Raw genomic sequence first — 20604 nt, 5'->3', positions numbered from 1 at the left:
CTATGCCACTGTACCTGGTGCCTGGTGTAGTAGGTTCTGTGCTCTTAATCCTAATCCAGTCAGTGCTAAACTTGAGATTCTTTGAGTTGTCTTCCTGTGCCAACCTCCGGTGTGCTGGAATGACAGACGTACACCACTATGCCTGGTGTGTGTGTGTGTGTGTGTGTGTGTGTGTGTAATAGAAGAGAGTGCCATATCCCCTGGAACTGAAGTTATAGGTACATGATTGTGAGCTGCTTGATGGGATGCTGGTCCTCTGAAAGAGCAGCCAGTGCTCTTAACTGCTGAACATCTCTCCACCCCGAAGCTTTGCTTTTTAATGATTTATTTATTTTCATTTTGTGTGTATGAGTGCAAGCTAGCCTGCATGTTATGTCTGTTCCTGCAGTGCTCATGGAGGCCAGAAGAGGGTGGCAGATCCAAGGAAACTGGAGTTACAGAGGTTTGTGAGCCACCATGTGGAGTGCCGGGAACTGAACCTGTTACCTCTGGAAAAACAGCCAGTGCTCTTCACCACTCAGCCATCTCTCCAGCTTTGAAGCTTTGCTTTTAATGTTAAGGAAGAATATGAATGATGACATTTAGTAGATACTTCAGATCTTACACTTTGGGGCTGGAGATGTGGCTCAGTGATAAGGGACCTGCCTGGTAATCCTGAGGCCCTGGGTTCAATTCTTGACACTGAAAAAAGAAAAAGAAAAAGAGGAAAAAAACTTTAACATTGTACATTTATAGCCTGGTGGTGGTGGTGGACACCTTTGCCTATAATCTCAGCGCTCAGGAGGCAGAGGCAGATGGATCTCTGTGAGTTCCAGGCCAGCCTGGTCTACAGAGTCAGTTCCAGGATAGTCAGGGCTACACAGGGGAATCCTGTTTCAAAAAACCAAAAAAAAAAAAAAAAAAAAAAAAAAAAAAAGGAAAAGAAGGTTTTATACTTTGGTGCAGCCACATTATAAATCATTAATAATTATGAGGATCGCCACATTCGTTATTTGTGCTTTGCTCGTGGGACTCAGGTTCAGAGCTTTTTACAGATACCCCAACTCAGGGATTCGAGGCAGGGGCTCTACCACTGAGCACACTCCCAGCCCCTCTCTGGGGGATTCTAGGCAGGGCCTCTACCACTGAGTCACACCCCAGCCCCTCACTGGGGGATTCTAGGCAGGGGCTCTACCACTGAGCCACACCCCAGCCCCTCACTGGGGGATTCTAGGCAGGGGCTCTACCACTGAGTCACACCCCAGCCCCTCACTGGGGGATTCTAGACAGGGGCTCTACCACTGAGTCACACCCTAGCCCCTCACTGGGGGATTCTAGGCAGGGGCTCTACCACTGAGCCACACCCCAGCCCCTCACTGGGGGATTCTAGGCAGGGCCTCTACCACTGAACCATACCCCTAGCCCCTCACTGGGGGATTCTAGACAGGGGCTCTACCACTGAGCCACACCCCAGCCCCTCACTGGGGGATTCTAGGCAGGGGCTCTACCACTGAGTCACACCCCAGCCCCTCACTGGGGGATTCTAGGCAGGGGCTCTACCACTGAGCCACACCCCAGCCCCTCACGGGGGATTCGAGGCAGGCTCTCGGGCCCTTTGCCATGTCCCAGCCCTCTTTAAACTTGACCCAGTCTTGCTAAGTTAGCAGGGCAGGTCTCGAACCTGTGATCCTCCTCTTGCATGTCTCTGAGTGGTTGGGAGCACTGACCCATCATGCCATCATGCCTGGCCTAATCTTACACTGTCACACTGTTTCTCTGCTGTCATTTCTTTACTGCTTCCACGTGTCAGCCTCACCTTACAGCAAACCATCTCCCAGCATTTGTCTTGTGGCTCTTGTGGCGTCCCTTCTGCACCCCCCCTTCCCTAGCTGGAGTCACTGTTGTAGGCTACTCCTTCTGGTAGCCCTGTCTGCCCTCCCCGGTCTGGGTCAAACACTCCGTCTCAGTGCCAAGCTTTCTGTGACCTTCCTAGTCTATCCCTGGCCACTCTGGGTCATCATCAGCGAGGGCTTTGTCTCCCTGGCTCAAGATCCAAGGAAACTAGGTTAGACTTCTCTTATTGCTGTGTCCACACGTCTGTCCAGTCTGGGACGTAGAGAAGGAGAATGTATGTGAAATGACTGAATGAAAGGATGTCAGTCAGGAGACCAAGGGAATGCACCCTCAGACTCATGCAGAAGTAATAATAGTTCTGTGTGCTGGGTCCCTGGGTATGGAGGTAGGGTGGGCTTAGGAGGAGCCAGCCTTGCTGTAAGTCCTGGATGGTTCAGGTCAAGAGTTGGTTGTCTGTCTATGAGATGGGGACAGACGTGACTCCCATTGGTTTGCTCATGGACAAAGTGTGTGGCATTGGAGCGTCACGGACTGTCCTATCTCTTGGGGTGTCTCAGCAGCCTAGCCCTGGGGTGAGTTGGGAGGAGGGAATGTCGCCATCTCACAGCACAGAATGTGATGCAGAGGCAAGGAGCCATGTGACCTCTGACAGATGTCCCAGGCAGAGAGGTCTCACCCACATGGTGTGGGCTACAAGGGGAAGGAGACTCTGGGCCAGGATGGTGGAGGAGGCGGGGCGGCCAGGCCACTAGATTGTTCTTTAAACTCTTGGTCAAAGCAGCTTAGAGAGATGGGAGGTAGAAAGGGAGGGGAAAACTAATAGAGAGGGAGGGGGCGGGGGAGAAGGGATGGGATGAGAGGGGGGGGGGGAGGGAGAGAGAGGATGGGAGGAAATGGACGGCGGGGGAAGAGGAGAGGATGGAGAGAAAGGACGAAACTGAGAAGAGAGTGAGGGAGGAAGGGGAAAGGGAGGATTGGGGAGAGAGGGGGAAGAAGGGAGGGAGGAGAACAGAAAGAGGAGAGGGAGAGAGAAAGAGCGGGTGGGAGAGGAGAGAGAAGGAGAGGGATCCAGAAGGAATGAGAGAGAGAGAGAGAGAGAGAGAGAGAGAGAGAGAGAGATCCAGACCCTGTGCTATATCTCTGGTGTCTGACCTAAAAAGATCCAAGAGGATTAGGGGTGAACTGGAACCGGCAGCGTGAAGCTAGTGTGATTCTGGGGCCTTCCTGGGATTCCTGCGGCCAAAGCTCAGGCTCTGCTCTTGGGAGGGGGCAAAGGAGAGTGAGAGACCTTGAAGGGTCTTAGAGAGGGTAGAGGGCTTCGGGCTAGGGACATGCGTAGCTCAGTGGAAGATTGAGCGCCTAGCATCCAGGAAGCCCTAGGCTTGATCCCCAGCACTGCATCCATTTCACACAATGGCAGTGCAGCCTGTAATCCCAGCCCATTGGGTGTGGAAGCAGGAGGACCAGGAGTCCAAGGTCACCCTTGGCTACGTGGTACCTATGAGGCGAGACTATGCTTCACAGGACCTTGTCAAAAACAAAACAAAACAAAAACAACATGGTTGAGAGAGACCAAGACGGAGACTAAGAAGAGGCAGGGAATGGGCTGGGCTGAAATCAGTGAAGAAAAGATCAGGCACGGGAAGCCGAGACTTTTTGTAGGATAGACACCTAAGGGGCAGCAGAGACAAGTGAACCGAGGCAGGAGCCAAGGGGAATTGACCCCACTGAGGGTGGCTGTTGAGTTGGGTCAAATGAAGTTCTGAGGCCGGCGGGAAGGGAAACAGAGACGGGAGGACAGAAAGGTATGCAGACAGAAGGACAGACAGATGGACCAGATAAGAGCCTCAGAGGACAGGGGACGGGGATACGCAGACAGACAGATCCCTAGAGACGAGAGCAGAGAGGGGCAGCAGAAGGGCACAGAAGATGGGATGGGCAGAAGCAGCCGTGTGAGAAGCATCAGGCAGGGCACGGGCGTGTGCCTGTGATCCCGGCGCCCGGAGGCAGGAAAAGGGCGGGAAGCTACAGGCCAGAACACACTACAGGGTGAGATAGTCTCTCTTTCAAAATGCCCCAAGAAAACAAACCTCGAATGGGACGCACATCAGTAATCCCAGCCCTCCGGAGGTGGAGGCAGGATGACTCCAAGGTCACTCTTGACTACCTAAGGAAGTTCCAGGCCAGCCTGGGCTACGTGAAGCACTATCTCCATGAAAAAATAAATAAATAAATAAATAAAGAAAGAAAGAAAGAAAGAAAGAAAAGAAAAATAAAAAATAAAAAAGTACCCCCTCTCCAAAACAACTCAGAGGCGAGTATATTGGATGCGAGTTAGGGTGACAAGTCTAAATGGACAGAGGGGTGTGAGTAACTGGGATGGCTGCCCCTACCCAGCCATGACACCTGCCACCCTGGCCGGAGGCGGCAGGTGTGTGGGAATGGACACAATTGCCTGGCATAATGCAAATGAGATCATGAATATGCAGCGGCTCATTGTCTGGCCCTGCCCCCACCCCCATCTGCTCAGGCCAGGCCCCTTGGGTTGCAGGCAGCTCAGACTCTTTTATGGGGAGGGAAGGCAGGCCCCCTCCATTACTCCAACCGTCTCCAATGCTTCCTCATACTCAGGGCGTGGCGGGCGAGTGGAGAGAAGCAGAGCGAGGTCTAGCTCGGGCACCTGGCGGGTCTGGGGCTTACCTGGGTAGAAGTCTTTGGACTTGGATAGCTTGATGGTGGCTCCCGTCTCCTTCTGTAGCTGCACGATAGTCTGGCCACCTTTGCCGATGATGGAGCCGGCTGCGTAACTCGGGATGAGCACCTTCAGGAAGTACTCGCCTTCCTCTGCAGGGCATACAGGGTGGGAGGGAGTGAGCGAGGGAGGGGTCCCACTTTAGGAAGGCACCTCCAGGAAGATCCCAGCATGGGACCGCCCCAAATCACAGCTTCACACTGTAGTAATGACCATGGCATCAGCAGTTAGAAAGAGAGCACAAAACCAGCTTCCCTCACTCATTCATTCACTCTGGTGTTTTTTTGCAACAAAGTCTCACTATGTAGCCCCTGGCTGGTCTGGAATACACTATGCAGACCAGGCTGGTCTCAAGCTCACAGAGATCTTCCTGCCTCTGTCTCGCCCTGGCTGGGATTAAAGGTTGTGCACCACCATGCCTGACCTACATTCAATTTATTTTTTTGAGACAGGCTCTCAAATTACGTAGTTGTGGATGGCCTTGAATTCCTAATCCTCTTGTCTCCATTTCACATACCAAGTACTGGGATCACAGGAGTGCACCACGATACCTAATTTATGTGGTGCTGGGGATGGAACTCAGGGCTCCATGCCTGCTAGACAAGCACTCTGTCGACTAAGCCACATCCCGGGGCTCATTCATTCATTCAACAAACAATGACTGAGCACCTGCTTGTCTACAGACTTGGCATTAATGTGGGGGAAACAGCAAAAGCTTCCCGCACTTTGTGTGCAAATAAGGCCATGAGAATCGGAGCAATCTAAGCTAGAGCTCAGACAATTACATTCCTCTAGAGGGGAAAGACCCTGGAGTTCATGCAAGACGGAGGAAGTGGTAGGAGAGCAAAAAGCAGCAGGAAAAGGAGTGCAGAGGGAGCGCAAGATCAGACGCGCAGGCCTACCAAATGCACATCCTGAACATATCACACACTCCCTTTCACTGTTTTAGGGACTGGGTACCGAGCTGAGGGTCTCTTGCAAGTACTTTATCACTGAGCCACACCCCAGCCCCTCACTGGGGGATTCTAGGCAGGGGCTCTACCACTGAGCCACACCCCAGCCCCTCACTGGGGGATTCTAGGCAGGGGCTCTACCGCTGAGCCATGTCCCAGTCCCCTTTAAAATTTTTGGGACAGGGTCTCACCATGTTGCCCAAAGCTGGCTTTCAACTTACTCTGTACCCTAAGCAAGCATTGAACTTGGGGGTTGATTCTCCTGCCTCAGCTTTCAGAGTTTCTGAGATGATAGGCCTCTGGCCATCCAGCCCAGCTCTGAGTAGGCATATTTATTCATCACTCATGTGTAGCACCTGATAAACACTCCATTCCACCCTAAGTACTTTACAAACATCAGTTATTTTAATTTTCACACTGTCCCTGAAAAGAAACCCATTCTACAGATGGAAGAAATAAGGTTAACAAGGAATCCTCCCAGAGTCACCGAGCTGGTAGGATGCAGAGCTGGAATGTGAACTCAGCCTGCTTCTGGAGTCCATGTCCTGGTCTATTGTTACTGAGGTACAGCGGAGGAGGCGAGCCGCACGGCAAAAGTAAAACCTCTAAGAAGATGGTACGTGAGTCCTTAGGAAAATCAACGGGGCGATGATTGGTGAAAGGGAAAGGGGAGATGGTGCTGGTGCTGGTGCAGTGGTGAGGCTTGCGGGCCACGGTGACGTCTTTGGCTTTTACTCCAAGCAGGATGGGAGGATCAAGGGTGTGTGAACTAATTTAAGATTTGAGAACATTCCTCCGGGGCCTGCAAGATGGCTCAGTGGTGAAAGGAGCTTGCTGCCAAGCCTGATGACTTCAGTTCAATACCCAGGACACACATTGTGGAAGGAGAGAATTGACTCCCACAAGCTGTCCTCTGGTCGGTCTGTAAAAGTATGCCATGATGTGGGTGCATACACACAGAGAGAGATAAATAAATAAGCAAAAATATTTTTTTTGGGGTGGGGGGGAGACAAGTTCTCTCTATTATGTAGCCCTGGCTGTCCTGGAACTCACTATGTAGACCAGGCTCATAGATATCCAACAGTATCTATCTCCTAAGTGCTGGAGTGAAAGCATGTGCTTTGAGCTATGGATACAACAGAGTGCTTGCCTAGCATGCATGAAGTCCTGGGTTCGATCCCCAGCACCATATAAATGGAGTATGGTGGTGCACACCTGTGATCCTGGCACTTGGGAGGCAGAGGCAGGAGTTCAGGGTTATCCTTGGCTACACAGTGAGTTCGAGGCCAGCCTGCTCTATATGAGACCCTATCTTGAAAACAAGACAAAACAATAATATTCCTCTGATGCCTATGACAGGAACAGATCGCAAGGGCAAAGGGAAAGAGGCAGATGTTACAAGAGGTCCTGAGGGTCAGTGGACTGATTTAGGGAGCCACAATGGGGATGGATGAGGGATGGATTGGAGATTTTCACTTTGTGCACCATTGGGGGGAATGCATACATGTTTGCAGATATGTTTGCATGTGTGTGGTGACAAGAAATAGGATTCCTTATGGGTCTGGAACTCGTTGTGCAGGCAAGGCTTACCTTATATAGGCCAAAGAACAACTTGTGGGAGTCAGTTCTCTCCTAACACTGTGTGGAACCCAAGGACTGAACTCAGGTCCTCAGGCTTGACAGCAAGCCTCTTTACCCGCTGAGCCATCTTGTTTTGTGTTGGAACAGGGTTTCTCTGTGTAGCCTTGGCTGTCCTGGAACTTGCTTAGTTCCAGGCTGGAACTAAGAACTTGTCTGGCCTCGAACTCAGAGATCCATCTGCCTCTACCCCCCAAGTGTTGAGATTTAAAGGTGTGCACCACCAGCGACAGGCTCCTGCTAAGCCAACTTGCTGACCTTATAGACTGATATCCTCGGTAATGCAGCCATGCATGAAACACCTGGTTAGCACAGCCTTAAGGCAAATCTGTAACCTAACTCTTAACTTCTAAACAAACTGTTAGCTCTTGGTGCTCCCAAGATGGACATTCTACAGCCTTTTCAGTGGGAGGCCTTTTGTGATCTGGCCCTGCTTCTCAGCTTCCCTTCCTCATCGCCCTTGGGGACCAGATTCACTGTCCTTCTATTTCTTCGGATATTACCTGTTCCCTCCCACCCCAAGGCCTGGCACTTCCTCTCTATTTTGTCATTTTGGGGTCTTCACTGTGATGTTACTTATTCTCACAACCTTTCCTGGAACACTGAGAACTGAAGACGCCCCCCCCCCCCACGCCTTGCTTCATACATTCAGAGCAGTTTGTCACATAGGGCCAACACGGACCACACCCACAGAGCGCACCTCTGTGTCCCTTCCACCATCAACAGCACACAGTAGGCTTGGGATAAAAAGTGGGAAAAGAAAGGGAGTTGGCCATTCCGCTTTACCACCCCCAGGGGTTTTAACTTTTTCTTTTAAGTATAGGATGTCCATTTTTACCATCAAAACCCCAAATGGTAGTAGGGTGAGCAAAGCTGCCTCACAGAGCACATCAAAGAAAACTGTTATTTGTAGTTGGGAGGTGTGGCTCAGTGGTAGAGCCCCTGCCTAGAATCCCCCAGTGAGGGGCTGGGGTGTGGCTCAGTGGTGGAGCATCTGCCTAGAATCCCCCAGTGAGGGGCTGGGGCATGCATGGCTCAGTGGTAGAGCCCCTGCCTGGAATCCCCCAGTGAGGGGCTGGGATGTGGCTCAGTGGTAGAGAACTTGTCTAGAATCCCCCAGTAAGGGACTGGGGTGTGGCTCAGTGGTAGAGCCCCTGCCTAGAATCCCCCAGTGAGGGGCTGGGGGTGTGGCTCAGTGGTAGAGCCCCTGCCTAGAATCCCCCAGTGAGGGGCTGGGGGTGTGTGGCTCAGTGGTAGAGAACTTATCTAGAGTACACCAGTATGGAGCATCCACCTACTGTTCCAGGTCCTGAGCATCACTCCTAGCACTGCACAAACTATAGAAAGCTGACCTGGATGGGGTAGGTGGTAAGTTCTTCCACCTGAGCATGGGTCCTTCAGAGTGAGGGATCTGGGATGCTAAAATGTTTTGTATGGTGGTGTGGGGCATAGTGGCTGGACCTGGCCTCGGAAGCATGAGGAGGAAGTCAAGAATAAAAGGGTTTTATTGAGCCCAAGGCAATCCTCTTAAAATGGCCTAATCAGACCATTAAGCCTATTAGGTAATTAACCTCCCCCACTCCCCCAGGGAGCCTTCCCATCCATCATCAGGACCCCTGCTCAATTCACTTCTTCTCTCCCCTCCTCTTTTTTTTTTTTTTTTTTTATGCAGCTTAGCCATGTATCCTAGACTGGCCTCAAATTCATAATCCTCCTGCCTCAGTCATTCAAGTGCTGCATCATGACGACTATCCCTCCCAGGTTCCTTTGGGTGCGCAGAAGGGTCTTTCATCTCTGAAAGCTGGGATGTCCACACCTCATGCCCTCTGCCCTGTGACCCCTCAAGCTCCAGCTGGCGATTTCCATACGGAGCAGGCAGACAATCTCAAACGAAGTGTGAATTTTGTTATTGAAAGTCTAAATGGTTTGGATACTTTGTCTCACCTCTTTCCCAGCCTCGATTTCCTAACAGTAAAACCGAAAACACAGTAGCACTGACTTTCAGGGGATATAATCATTCACTCAACCATGACGCCAAAAGTAGCTAGTATGTTCTGAGCATATAACACTTACACACGCCATATGCCGTTATCATCACGACCATCCATTGTTTGTTTGTTTTTGAGACTGGCTGTCCTGGAACTCACTCTGTAAACCAGGCTGGTCTCCAACTCACAGAGATCCTCCTGCCTCTGCCTCTGGGGTGCCGGGATCAAAGGTGTGTGCCACCAACCTCCTGCCTCAACCTTCCAAGAGCTTGTAGTAAAGTACGTTCAGTGCTCAGCACATAATGGGTGCTCTGTGAGTAGAAAACCAATGTTTAAGTTTGGGGATTTTGTTGGGAGGCAGGAGAAAGAGGGGGAACTTTATGTCCTCATCATCTAGTCTGCCCAAGCTGTGACCCACTTTTTGGAAAGGAAAAGTCCTCTTTGATTTTTTTCTTTAGCCCACCTTCTCTCTGTACGTACAGAAGCAGCACACATGGAGGTCAGAGAATCTGTGACAGCCAGTTCTTTACCTCTCCTTAGGTTGTCACACATGGTAGTTCCTGTCTTACCAGCTGAGCCATCTCACCTGTCAGTTCTTTTATTTTCTTTTGTGGTACTAACAACTGGATTGAACTCAGGGTCTCCTACATACTAGACAAGTGTTCTACCACTGAGTCACACTCCAGCCCCTCACTGGGGGATTCTAGGCAGGGGCTCTACCACTGAACCACACCCCAGGCCCTCACTGGGGGATTCTAGGCAGGGGCTCCACCACTGAGCCACACCCCAGCCCCTCACTGGGGGATTCTAGGCAGGGGCTCTACCACTGAGCCACACCCCAGCCCCTCACTGGGGGATTCTAGGCAGAGGCTCTACCACTGAGCCACACCCCAGCCCCTCACTGGGGGATTCTAGGCAGGGGCTCTACCACTGAACCACACCCCAGCCCCTCACTGGGGGATTCTAGGCAGGGACTCTACCACTGAGCCACACCCCAGCCCTCACTGGGGGATTCTAGGTGGGGGCTCTACCACTGAGCCACACCACAGCCCCTCACTGGGGAATTTAGGCAGGGACTCTACCACTGAGCCACACCCCAGCCCTCACTGGGGGATTCTAGGTGGGGGCTCTACCACTGAGCCACACCACAGCCCCTCACTGGGGAATTTAGGCAGGGGCTCTACCACTGAGACACACCCCCAGCCCCTCACTGGGGGATTCTAGGCAGGGACTCTACCACTGAGCCACACCCCAGCCCTCACTGGGGGATTCTAGGTGGGGGCTCTACCACTGAGCCACACCACAGCCCCTCACTGGGGAATTTAGGCAGGGGCTCTACCACTGAGACACACCCCCAACTCCTACATGGGTATATTTGAAGCAAGTGCTCTACCGCTGAGCTACATTTCCAGCCTTTTTTTAAAGTTTTTTTTTTTTTTTATTTTTTTTATTTTGAGACAGGATGTAACTGAGTTACCCAGGATGACCTTCATCTCACAGTCCTCCTTGCCTCAGTCTCCAGAATAGCTGGAATTCCAGGCCGGCACTTTCACACCTTGCCTGGGGAAGGCCTTGTGGTACAAGGGCAACCCCATGCCTAGTCTCTTGTCTGGAAATTTCTCTTGTACCTTTCTTTGTAGAGTGTTGTCATAACATTTTACTTGCTTTCTCCTCCCTCTCCCCGTGTGTGTGTGCGTGCATGTGTGTGTGTGTGTGTGTGTGTGTGTGTGTAGGGGTGTCATGGTGTGAGTATGGAGGTCAGAGAATAACTACCATGTGGGTCCTGGGGAGTGAACTCAGATCATAAAGCTGGGTGGGAAGTATTTTTTTTAACCTGCTGAGCCATCTCATCAGCTGTCTTCTGTCGTATACTTGATTTCTGCCCTCTTATGCACCCCTGAATCACGACATCTCTCCTTCTCTCCTTCTTCCTTCCCTTTCTGCATCGATCCTTCCTTGAACACCTGCTCGGGGCCCATGCTGGCATTAGATGCTGAGGATACAGCAGGGAGCCCACACACACAGTTCCTTTTTCCTTAAACTTTTAAGATGTATGAACACATGTATGTAAAAGGGGGTGGGGTGGATTCTGGACCAGCGAGATAGCTCAAAAGATTTCAAGTCAAGCATGGTTGTGCATGTCCTGGATCCTAGAACTCAGGAAGCTGAAGTATTTGAAATGTCCAGCCCAGCCTGGGTTCCAGAGGGAGTTTCTGTTTTTAAAAAACCAACCAGAGAACCCGGACTGGCAAGATGGCTCAGTGGGTAAGAGTGCTTGCCTCCATCTGACCGCTGGATTCCGAGCCCGGAGAGAACCAGCTTCTCAAGCTGTTCCCTGACCCTCACTTGTGCACCATCACACAGGGATCTCATGTGCACGCGCACACACACCCAACACCCTAAGTGAATAACTAATTAACCAAATAAATGGAATTAAAACAAACAACTGTGGCGGAAGGGAGACAGATACCACAACAGGGCAGGATGGGGCACACCTCTAATCCCAACACCAGTGAAGCATTAACAGGAAGATCGGGATAACGCCAGCCTGGACTACGGAGAGAGCTGCAGGCCTTCCTACCCAACATGAGACTCTGTCTCTGAAGAGAAAAACAAGGAACAAAAACCCCAAATGAAGCAAAATATAACTAGTTTCTCCCAGATGCAGGATCCATCTAATTACTGGGAACGTGGATGTACTCAAAGGTAGGTTGCCCTATGTTCAACCTGATCCCCAGTGCTATGTAAACTGGGCACAGTGGCACACACCTGTAATGTTAGCATTTGGGAAGTGGAAATAGGAGGATCAGGAGTTCAAGGTCATGCTGGGCTACTTACAGACCTTAAGGCGAGCCTGGACTACATGAGACCCTGTCTCAATTTATATATATGTATCATGCATATGTATGTATCATCCATCCATCCATCCATCCATCCACCCACCCAACCACCCACCCCCTCATCTATCAGCTATGTAAGACATGAAATCAGAAGGACCATTGGTATTGGAGAAAGAAGTGGGGAAGGACAAGAGAGGATAGGTGAGGGTAAATATGAACAATGATATACTTACAAAAATGTCACAACAAGGGGCCAGTGAGATGCCTCAGCAGGTAAAGGCATTTGCCACCAAGCCTACCAACCACTATTCTCAGACCTCCACATGTGTGCTGTGGCATACATACCCACCTACCTACACACATACACACCATGAATGAATACATGTAATTTAAAATGTTAAAAATTCATAATGAAACTCATTGTTACACACACACACACACACACACACACACAATTAACTGAAAGAATTATCCACCAAAAGAGTTGGGATGAGATTTAAAAACCATTGCCAATAATTACAAATGTATCAACCTCTTTCAATGTATCAACATAAACTCACAATAGTGAAGAAGAAAATAAAAACTCTTGTGGGTGATGAGGCCCTCTGACTATAGAAACTCAGAAAGTATTAACTCCAGAAGTCCCCACTGTGGACCTCTGTCTGTCATCTGTCCTTTCTAGAAACTTCCACCTAGCCTTCCTGTTTAGGGCATGGCACACTATGGAGTCTACCCCTTTTGGGAAGGAGCCAGGCCTCTGTTTCCTACAGCAAAGGCAGAGACGTTGACCTTGGCTGAACCTGGAACCCCGAGACCTCACTGGCCTTTCCCTGTCTGAACAGCCAATGGAGAGCTTTCTGTGCCCGTGAGGAAGACAAGCCAGAGGCCAGGACTCACACTCGTCCACACAGCTCCCAGAGCCCAGTGACAGTGACAGAGAAGTTGATGAGGAAAGCTCCCATGTCCCTCTCGCTGGTCTCTTCCAGGGCTGCAGTGTCAAGCATGGCCACCTCAAGACAAAGCTGGCTCGGCTGGCTCCTCCTGCTTACTGTGGCCCTGGCCAACACTTCCTTTCGTGCCCATCTCCCTTGACGATGCTTCCAGCACACTCAACCAGTACACTGCCATACAGAGAAATTTTGCCTACCCAAGAGATCTGGACACCCCAGGTAAGCGTGGGACACTGCCACAGAGTGGATCCTGTAAGGTGGCTTAGTTCCCCAGGGACCATCAGTGACAAAATTACGGCCCAGGCTGGCGTAGTGGCACATGTCTCTAATCCCAGGAAGGCAGAGGCAGGAGGACTGCTGCAAGTTCAAAGCCAGGCTGGGCCACACAGCCAGGTTAGTCAGGGCTATACAGCAAAACTCTGTCTTGATAGAAAACAAAACACCACCATTTGCACACATGCGTGTAAGCCAAAAAACATTTGTGACTGGAGAGACAGCTCAGTGGTTAAAAGTATTTTCTGTGCAACTATGGGATTCTAGCACCTATACAAAAAGTCTCACACTCAAGTATGCCTTAAACCCAGTGCTGTGGTGGGCGGAGACGGGAGGCTTGCTGGCACTTGCCCGCTGTCAGCCTAGCCAAAAATAATCAAGATCGATGTTCAAGTAGAGACCCCCAACTCAAAGGGATAAGGCAGAAGGTAATAGGAGAGGATATTGGAGATCTTGCTCTGGACTCCATGCATACACATAGGTGTACACACACACACACACACACACACACACACACACACACACGCTCATCACACATGGGGTCAAAGAAGCACACATCTTAGCAAGGTTGTTTTGGGTGATACCGTGTCTAGAGGGAACCAAAGCTGGGTTGTTGTCCTCACGGTACCTGTTCGTGGTGGGGGGCTGGGGCTGGGGCTGGGGGCGTTGACATGTTATACAAAGGCAAGAGGAGCCCAGGGTGTGAGATTGAGAATGTCATTGGAAGCATTGCTGGTGGGAGGGGGGTTACTGGGGGAAGCCAAGACATCGAGGGCATGGTATGGAAGCATGTGCTGGGGAGGGGTGGGGCGTCAAGGCATTTGGGTCTCTTCATGAATGATCATGCTTGTGCAGAAGAGCAGCCTATCTGGATTGTGCCTGCTCAGAGTAACATCCTGAAGGTGTGATGCTCTTAGGGAGACCGAGAGATTGGTGCAATGGTCCTGGAGATGTAGCACAGGGGTAGAGCACCTGCCTAGCCTATGTGAGGTCCTGGGTTCAATTCAACAGCATACCAAAATAGAAGAAAAGAGGAGGGGAAGAGGAAGGGGTAGAGCTGGCAGGATGGCTTATCAAACAAAGGTGCCTGCCACCAGATCCCAAGACCTGAGTTTGATGACTGGGACCCATACCGTGGAAGGAGAGAACCAGTTTCCACAAGCTGACCTGATGTGCCCCATCCACTTGAATGAATAAATGTAATATGATTATAAACAAAACAAGCCAGACAAAAAGCAAGGGTAAAGCCCCCGTGGGCAAGTCTCACTTAAAAAAAAAAAAAAAAGGTTATTCTGGGACTGAAGAGATGGCAAGCCAGTTACTGTTTTTGCAAATATCTGGAGTTTGGTGCCAGTACCCACATCTGGCGGCTTACAACGGCTAGGAGCCCCAGCTCCAGGCGGGATCCCATACCTCTGGCCTCTGAGGGCACCCACACACATGATCATATGCACACCCACGATTTAAAATAAAAATAATTTAAAAAGGATTATTCTTCCATATTCTTGGTGGCAGAGTTAGAAGCCATGATGGGGTAGTGATAATATGCACCAGCAAGAGGACTGGAGTTTGGATCCCCAGAACCTATATGGATGCTGGGGGAAGTTGGGGGCTACCAACATGGGTCACCATGTCTGGCTCTCACAGGGAATATCAGTAACTAGACAGAACCACCCAGACCAGTCAGTTTATCTAGAGCAGTAAATCCTGCTGACCCCATTTTCCAGAAGGGAGACTGAGGTTCAGAGCATTGATTATCCCTTGTTAAGAGTCCCATGCCAAATATATGGTGGTGATATGCTTTGAACCTGGCAAGGAAGGTTTCCTTCCATGACTCTCTATATTTTTTTTTTTAGTTTTAGATTTATATATTTTATATGTATTAAGTGATTTGCTTAAGTGAGTACATGTGAGCAAAACACTCAAAGACGTAAAATAAATCTTTAAAAAATGTACAATGTGCACCGCATGCATACCTAGTGCCCTCAGAAGTCAGAAGAAGGCATTGAATCCCCAGGAACTGTAGTTGTGAGCCACTGTGCAGGTGCTGAGGATTGAACTAGGGTCCTCTGCGAGAACATGTGCTCTTAACTGCTGAGCCAGCTCTCCAGCCTCTGTCCATCCAGGGCTCTTGTCCTGGTGGCTTGTGTGTGCGTGCATGTGTGCGTGTGTGTGCGCGTGTGTGCGTGCGCGTGTGTGCGTGCGCGTGTGTGCGTGTGCGCGTGTGTGCGCGTGTGTGTGCATGTGTGTGCATGCGTGTGCGCGTGCGCGTGTGTGCATGTGTGTGCGTGTGTGCATGTGTGTGTGCGTGCGCGCGTGTGTGCCTGTGTGTGTGCACGCGCGTGTGTGCGTGTGTGCCTTGTGTGTGCGTGTGTGTGTGCGTGCGTGTGTGTGTGTGTGTGTGTGTGTGTGTGTGTGTACGTGAGTTTGGGGTAAGGGATTCTGGGGTTGAGATCTGGGTGGGGAGCTCCTGGGGTGTGAGATATGTCTGGGCCAGGTAAGATGATCTGGTCACTAAAGGTAGAGCTTAAGGATTACAGTCTGCACAATAGGTGACATTCTTACATTTCCTTTTTATTATTGTATGTGTGCATGGTGTATGTGTGCACTCATGTGCCACTGATGCGTGCAAGAAGTGGGGAGGGCAGTTTTTTGGAGGTGTGTCTCTCCTTTTGCCTTTGCGTGGGATCCAGGAATCACATCCACATGGCCAGGCTTGTGCAGAAAGCACCTGTACCAGCTGAGCCATTTGAGGCTCTTTCTCGGGATACTCTTGAGTCTACCAGACAGGTTCCCCCCCCCCCCAAAAAAAAAAAACCCTTGGTACTGGGTATAAAGCTCAGTGCCTTGCACATGCTGGACAATTATTTGATTGTTGATCCACACCCCAGCCCCTCACTGGGGACTCTAGGCAGGGGCTCTACCACTGAGCCACACCCCAGCCCCTCACTGGGGAATTCTAGGCAGGGGCTCTACCACTGTGACATGCACCCAGGCCCTCACTGGGGGATTCTAGGCAGGAGCTCTACCACTGAGCCACACCCCAGCCCCTCACTGGGGGACTCCAGGCAGGGGCTCTACCACTGAGCACACCCCAGCCCCTCACTGGGGGACTCTAGGCAGGGGCTCTACCACTGAGCCACACCCCAGCCCCTCACTGGAGGATTCTAGGCAGGGGCTCTACCACTGAGCCACACCCCAGCCCCTCACTGGGGGATTCTAGGCAGGGGCTCTACCACTGAGCCACACCCCAGCCCCTCACTGGGGGATTCTAGGCAGGGGCTCTACCACTGAGCCACACCCCAGCCCCTCACTGGGGGATTCTAGGCAGGGGCTCTACCACTGAGCCACACCCCAGCCCCTCACTGGGGGATTCTAGGCAGGGGCTCTACCACTGAGCCACACCCCAGCCCCTCACTGGGGGATTCTAGGCAGGGGCTCTACCACTGAGCCACACCCCAGCCCCTCACTGGGGGATTCTAGGCAGGGGCTCTACCACTGTGACATGCACCCAGGCCCCCACTAGGGGATTCTAGGCAAAGGTTCTGCAATTGAGCTACATCCCCAGCCCCATTTTTTAATTTGTTTCTTCATTTTACTTTTTTATTTTGAGACAGGGTCTGGCTATGTAGCCCAGGATAGCCTTCAACCTCCAATCATCCCACCTTAGCCTCTCCATAGCTAGGATTACAGGCAGTCTCTTTGACTTCTTCGAATAACTCCCAAGGCTGGATTTTCCTCCAGTCTCTTCACTGGAGTCCTTTTGCTGGAGTATCCTCCTTTCCCGTCCAGTGGCATTTGTCAGCCAGAAAGGCCACTAGTTCCTGTCCCCGCCCCCCCCCCCGCCCCCGTTGCCCCTAACAACAAGGTTTGCTTGGTCTGCTATCACCTGTGATGCCCTGGCAGAGTCCTTCACCACTCTGAACATCAGTCCTCTCTGAACAAGGCATTCTCCATGGAATCTGTCCACACTGTGGAGCCGGCCTCCCGAGTTCAAATCACAGTCCTTGGCTTCTCAGCTGAGTGATCTTGCCCAAGTTCCTGAACCTCTCCCTGCTTCCGTGTTCATGTGAAAGATGGGTAACAGAATCGGAAGTATTCAATGACCCATGTCCAATAGTTTCCATAATACTTCTTGGCACCATAAATGTTAGCCGTGATTATAATTTATTGGTATTTTTACATCACAGCATGTTGGGAGAATGAGATGGAATTGCATGTCTGGCATTAAGCAATGATATGCTAGCCATTATGACATTATCAATATCGTTATTGTCATGTCTGCATTTAGAAGCTGGGGCCACAGCAGCACAGAAAGGGGGAGGGGTTGGCCAAGCATCCCACAGCCACCACTGTCCTCCATTGAAAGGAACTAGCAAATCTGAGATCAAAGTCACCAACATTTGCCTTGCTCTAGACTATTTCTCTCAATAGAGGACTGCTCTTTTGTATCGCCTGGCCTCAGTTTCCCCAAATATGGCCTGGAGGTGGGGGAGGGTCTGCAGGTTATAGTCCCTAAAGACTCCACTTAGTTTCACCACTGTAGAAGGAAACATGAAATCCCTGTGATTAAGTCTCCGTCACCTGCTACCAATCAGTTCAGGGTTCAATAAATGTTGGATCTGCCACTTAGGAGCCCTGTGACCTTGGATAAGCTGTTTCATCTCACTGAGCCTCAGTTTCCCTCACTGGCTAACACACACACACACACACACACACACACCCACACACACACACACACCTTCAATAATCCCTTCAGAGGGTTGAATTGAGAAATTCACCTGGATCTCAGAGCCTGCCACAGCAGCACTGGAAGGGACCGTCACCAGCAGCCACGCACTGCAATTGCCGCCTAGCCAGATCTGGGTCCCTGATCCTTATTGGGACTGGCATCAGAACCAGGGCAGGAAGGAAGAAAGGAAGCCGGCTTTGGACATTTTCATGTTTGTGCTAGGGGTGGGGTCAGGAAGACAGGCAGGAAATTCTCTCTCACCCCTCCCCCAACTTCCCTTTCCTTCAGTTTCTGCTGAGCACCCTCCCAGGCATCCAAGGGAACTTGGAATCCTGTCCCACCTGGCTCGAGGTGAGGGGGCCTGGGGCCAGATAAAGAAGTAGGAGCTCTCATTTATCCCAGGAGAGGCATGGGGAGTCGGCACCTGACTGCTACTGAGCCAAGCTGGAGGAAGGTTATACGTCCTCTCTGCTCAAACAAGATGAAGAGGGGATTTGGGGATCATGAGGGAGAATCTGTCTATTTTGGGGTCTCCTTCCTGTCAGAGAGCCGGAGAGCTCTGAAGATCCCCCGTTCTCGCATGTCCCACTTGTTTCCTGGACCCACTAGCATCAAGGATAGCACCTCGAGTCCCCTGCTTAGCTTAGCCCTTTCTGCTGTGCACACACGCACCTCTCACAGATGACACACATAGAGGGTCCGTTTTGTGCAGCCTACGCGTCTCCGAGGTATCTAACATTGAGCTGCCTCATACACACATGCACACACGTGCTGTCACCCCCTGCATCTTCCCCCCCATCCCTGGTGTAACACACCCAGCTCTTCTACACACACCTCCCTGGGTTACACATCTACACACATTTGGGTGTCACACATCTCCTGGATCCAGGGTGTCCTAAGCATACATCCCCAGTCACTTGGAACTCCATTTTTCGCTTTCCTTGTGAACACACCCTCAATGGGTTTCCCTGAGCCACAAGCCCCAGCTTTCCCTTTTCATACCCCCACCACCCCCAGTTACACACCCCCTCTGATGTCACCGTTGCACACCTCCATGTGTCACACCCAACCATAGCCTCTCTGGAGTCACACCCACACCCTTTTCCTTGTCACATCTCTGCACCAGCTTCTCCTGGTCCCACTCCACCCCATACGCACTGGTACCCCACATGTAGAACCCCTTTCCCCAATCCACACATATTCTCATGGTTCACACCCAGAGTCCATCCTTTCTGCCCCCTACACACCCCCTTGCATGACACACACACCCCTCTCACTCGTGTGTCAAGAGCCCCCTCCGGAGTGACAAGCACATACATCCCTTCTCTTGTCACACACCCACCCTGGAGGGTCTTGTATTCAGCCCTGTCTTTCACATACACACTCACACCCCCTACCCTGTCATATTCATGGTCTCTTGATGTCACATACCCAGGCCCTACAGGACCCTCACAGATACACACACCTGTCCTGGCCTTCCATCTTCCCCTCCAGTTTTACACACCCACCCTTTCCTCCATGTCACCCAACACACCCACCCAGCTTGTCCCCACGCACGGTCCTGCATACTGTCCACACCCGCCCCTTTCCAGGACAACCCTTGCTCAGGACATCCCCAGGGAGGGAGGTTCAGAAGCTCCCGGTCGGTCGGCAGGCCTGTCTCTACTCCTTCCCCTCCCCCAACCGGGACACGCAAACCCGGGGGAACACCCCTGCCCCGCAAGGGTCACATCACACACCCCTCAAGGACACCCTGGCCCAGAAGGGACCCACGCCCCTCATCCTTAACTCCCCCCCACACCACAAGGACACTTACCACCCCCTCCCCCCCCAGCCCCTCTCATCACAGACAAAGCTCTCAGCCCCAGGGGCCTCGGCGACAAGAGAAAGGGGTCCGTCCGGGTCCCCAGCTCCTCGCGGAGGAGCGCCCCTCCCCTCCCCGGAGCACTTGCACCTGCCAGCCAGGGATGGGGGGGGATGATGGAGGACCGCGATGCCCCCTTCGGTGCGCGATCGTTCCCCACCCCCCCCACGCCCCACGCCGCGGTCCCGCAGCCCTGCCTCACCTCCCGTGTTGCTGCGCTTGGTGCAGACCACCTCGGGGGGCGTCTCGAGGGGCCTCTTGCGGGAATCCGGGGCCTCGGGCTCCATGGGGGGGGCCTGGGGCGGCGGCTGCTGCTGCTGCTGCGGCGGCTGCGGCGGCGGCGGCGGCTGCTGTGGCGGCGGCGACGGCTGCTGGGGAGGCTGGGGCTGCGGCGGCGGCGGCGGCGGCGGGGGCGGCGGCGGCTGCGGGGCCGCCGAGGCCGTGAAGAGGCCGTGCACCGCGCCGGCGGCCATCATCCTCATGGTGGGGGGGCGGGGGAGGGGGAGGGGAGGGAGGGGGAGGGGAGGGGGCGGTGAGGAGGGGGGAGGGGAGCGGCGGGGAGGGAAGCCGGAGGGGGCTGGAGCGGGGGGGGGGGGGGGGAGCGCGCTGACAGAGCTGGGAGGACGGGGCAGAGCAGGGTGGAGAGGGTGTAAGGGGGGGTCTGGGATGGAGAACTGAGGGGTGGGGTCCTGGTCTCTCAAAGATCACCGAAGCCGCTTGGCACTTGGCTGAGCCAGTGGGGTGCAGAGGGGACCGGACACCCTCCCTGTGCCCTTTCTTG

The 20604-nt window shown here is 52.3% G+C and overlaps 1 protein-coding gene across 1 annotated transcript in view; it reads right to left on the bottom strand.

The window, feature by feature from the left end:
- The window catches only part of Nova2 (NOVA alternative splicing regulator 2), a 33253-nt gene extending 13091 nt beyond the window's left edge, over window positions 1–20162 (bottom strand). Inside the window, 2 exon segments of the mRNA XM_036182971.1 lie at window positions 4534–4677; window positions 20026–20162. Coding sequence (XP_036038864.1) covers window positions 4534–4677; window positions 20026–20110 — 229 coding nt within the window. The 5' untranslated portion in view covers window positions 20111–20162.
- Between the last annotated feature and the right edge of the window lie 442 nt (window positions 20163–20604).

Source organism: Onychomys torridus, chromosome 1 (genome assembly GCF_903995425.1).
Source record: "Onychomys torridus chromosome 1, mOncTor1.1, whole genome shotgun sequence".
In the NCBI taxonomy this organism is placed as follows: domain Eukaryota; kingdom Metazoa; phylum Chordata; class Mammalia; order Rodentia; family Cricetidae; genus Onychomys; species Onychomys torridus.
The sequence above is the reverse complement of the archived record's forward strand: the minus strand, read 5'-3'. Positions and strand labels throughout refer to the sequence as shown.